We start from the raw sequence: 2,719 nt of genomic DNA on the forward strand, positions 1-2,719 counted from the left end.
GAAAAGAACTCGTTTTTTTGTATTCAGCTTAATTTCCAGCCACAACCGGTCCCTTCACGTTTGGGAGAAGCCAGGGGAGAGCAGCTTCCCGAGCGCAGCCCTTTAAAAACTGAAGCGGTACATCGCTATGCCCTCGGTGTTGGCAGTATTTACAACAGAAATGCCACCCGCGAAAGATATAACCCCAGGCATCGAAGGCATCTCTCCCAAGTCCTGACGCATCATCAGCTTCGCGCGTCTGCTAGGTTTCCTCGCCGCCGCCTCTTGTCCAGCTAGCCGCCGCAGTCGCCGCCGCCGCCGTCCTTCCCGATGCCATGCAGGGAGGTTAGCCAACGTCGCTATCCTTCCCCAACGTCGCAATCGCTGGCCTCCGCCCGTCCCTCTGCTGCTTCCCGTCCTGCTGCACATCCGGCCTCCACACTACTCTCATCTTCACGGCAAGCTCCAGTCCCATCGTCCCCGTCCAAGCTCTTACCAAGGTAAGCACCGTCTATCCTTTTATCTTTCTCCTCGACTTCTTTCCAGTTCTGCATGTGATGCATGATGTTATAAACCATGTCATGCGATGGCATCTATCTGTGTCCGGGGTTCAATACATGTGTATGTGTCTGTGTAGGTTTGAACAATTGTCACCGGGTAGGATTGCTAGTTGCCTACAGATACGCTCCTGTGGCAATCGGCCGAATGATCTACATGTACATAAGTATTAGTACTACTAGCACTATAAAGATCAAAGCAAAGATCGTCCAGCAGCTTGATGTGCGAGTCTTATCTTGGTGTTCCTAATCGATTGCTCGAAGGTCTAGCCAGCTTGGGGCAAAAACAACTAGTCATCTTAGCTTTGTTCGTGCTGGTCGTCGTCGTTCTTCGTCGCCGTCGTCGGAAGTACTCGGCGCACGGACTGGGCCAACATATGCCACATTAGAGAGTGAACAAAAATACTTCTAATTGTACACTGATTGCTATGTACGTGTATTTATATGACCAAAAATACTGTCATCTATGAATTTGGTGTTGCGGCAGTGAGCTAATATTTTTATTAAATACATAGTGGGATTTTATTACTGCTAAGGGTTATCTGGTATGGGGTATGTGCTATTTGATTAAAATTGTACTCCCTCCGTAAACTAATATAAGAGCATTTAGATTACTACTTTAGTGATCTAAACGCTCTTATATTTGTTTACAGAGGGAGTAACATTCATTTTATGATAGATGGATAAAGGTAAATCTGGGGAAGCAAATTGGGATCCTGTTGCCCATAAAATTTTCCTTGACATTTGTGTTGAAGAAGTGAATGCAAATAACCGTTTTGATGGACATTTGAGCCCAATTGGGTACGAAAATATGATAAGAAAATGCAATGAGCGGACAAACAGAAATTATGTTCGCAAGCAATTCAAGAATAGGTGGGATTTACTTAAAAAAGAGTACAATTGTTGGAAGATGTTGAACCAAAAGGCATCTGGAATTGGAATAGATCCTGTTACTAGGAGCATTGCGGCCACTGATGAATGGTGGGCGACTGAGATACAGGTATTGAAGCATTCATATTACTTTTACTTGTTACTTTGCCATCCACTTTCTTAATTAATTTATTTGTGTAATATTTTTGTAGAGAAATGAGATTGCCGCCAAGTTTCGATATGCTCCATTAGTTGATGTGCAAAGAATGAGTTTTATATTTGATGACCATAGTGTGACGAATGCATATGCAAGGGTCGCAACTCCCTCGTCTCAAGTTGATGCCTCTCAAATTAACATTGAAGAGGATAATGAGGACGACTCGGGATGTGAGTTAGATGTTAACCAAGTTACACCCACCAATGTTTCATCTAAAGGTCGAGAAAGAGATCATGTCCTTATTCACCGAGTCCCAAGATGGTCCAAAAGGCGGCAAAAGATAGTGATGATAAAATGGTATTTAACCGTATGGTTGACCTTTGGGAGAGGAGGGAGATTAGCCGCAATTCAGCGATGTCTCAAACAAATGTGGATCATGTGAGAGATGAGATAAAAGAGATGACGACCATGGTGGTGAACGATGGAGGTCGGCCTGGAAGTGATGTGTATTTCTATGCTCTACAGCTGTTTACGAAGAAGGAACATCGCAATGTATTCAGTGCCCTCAAGGATGAGATTGCTAGTGTGAGGCTTGAATGGATCAAGCGGACATGGGATCTCTTTATGAAAAAAGATTAGAACTTCTGTGATGTTATTTGCTTTGAACAAAATTACTTGCTATCGACTTGTATTGTTGTGAACCTATGTTTTTTTTGGAACCTCTTGTTTGCACTCAGATTGTAATATAGGGAAACTGGATTATTTGTCATCAATTCATATGCATCATGGATCTTTTTTCTAGTCGTTTTTAATGCCATGTATCGTGTTTGATGGCTCAAATTATTTTGTTTTTCTGTGTACCAAATTATAATGCATCTATATTGTGTTCGTTATGCGACAGATGGATATCTCTGTAGAAGATGAAGATGAAGAATTAGATTTCTGCATTCTTGCAATGGCACATTATCTTCAAAGCAAAGAGAGGGTGCCCTATGCACCTAGAAGAGCACCAACGATGACGGGGTTGCAATGGGTGCAAGAGAAAGAGATGAATCCAAAAGCATTCTACTCAATGTTTAGGATGCGGAGGTCGGTGTTTTACCCATTGCATGACATGCTAGTTGAGACATACGGTTTAAAGTCAACTTGCAACATG

The 2,719-nt window shown here is 42.8% G+C and overlaps 1 protein-coding gene across 2 annotated transcripts; it reads left to right on the forward strand.

The window, feature by feature from the left end:
- The first annotated feature begins 223 nt into the window (after positions 1-223).
- LOC123089450 (L10-interacting MYB domain-containing protein-like) lies at positions 224-2,386 on the forward strand. Of its 2 annotated transcripts, none has more exons than XR_006442289.1 (3): positions 224-479; positions 1,190-1,536; positions 1,619-2,386. XR_006442289.1 is itself a non-coding variant. In XM_044511130.1 (3 exons), exons 2-3 carry the CDS (start codon positions 1,216-1,218, stop codon positions 2,003-2,005), a joined length of 708 nt encoding a protein of 235 aa, XP_044367065.1. In that variant the 5' UTR covers positions 224-479; the 3' UTR covers positions 2,006-2,386. The 2 variants fall into 2 exon arrangements, 1 of the variants encoding a protein (XP_044367065.1); XM_044511130.1 differs by having other exon boundaries at positions 1,216-1,536.
- Positions 2,387-2,719: the final 333 nt, after the last annotated feature.

Source organism: Triticum aestivum, chromosome 4B (assembly GCF_018294505.1).
Source record: "Triticum aestivum cultivar Chinese Spring chromosome 4B, IWGSC CS RefSeq v2.1, whole genome shotgun sequence".
In the NCBI taxonomy this organism is placed as follows: Eukaryota; Viridiplantae; Streptophyta; class Magnoliopsida; order Poales; family Poaceae; genus Triticum; species Triticum aestivum.

Excerpts from the sequence above, each read along its gene's own strand:
- LOC123089450 (XM_044511130.1), top strand. The coding sequence starts at position 1,216 with ATGGATAAAGGTAAATCTGGGGAAGCAAATTGGGATCCTGTTGCCCAT. Across the intron at positions 1,537-1,618 it reads GGTGGGCGACTGAGATACAG|AGAAATGAGATTGCCGCCAA; the intron begins GTATTGAAGCAT and ends ATATTTTTGTAG.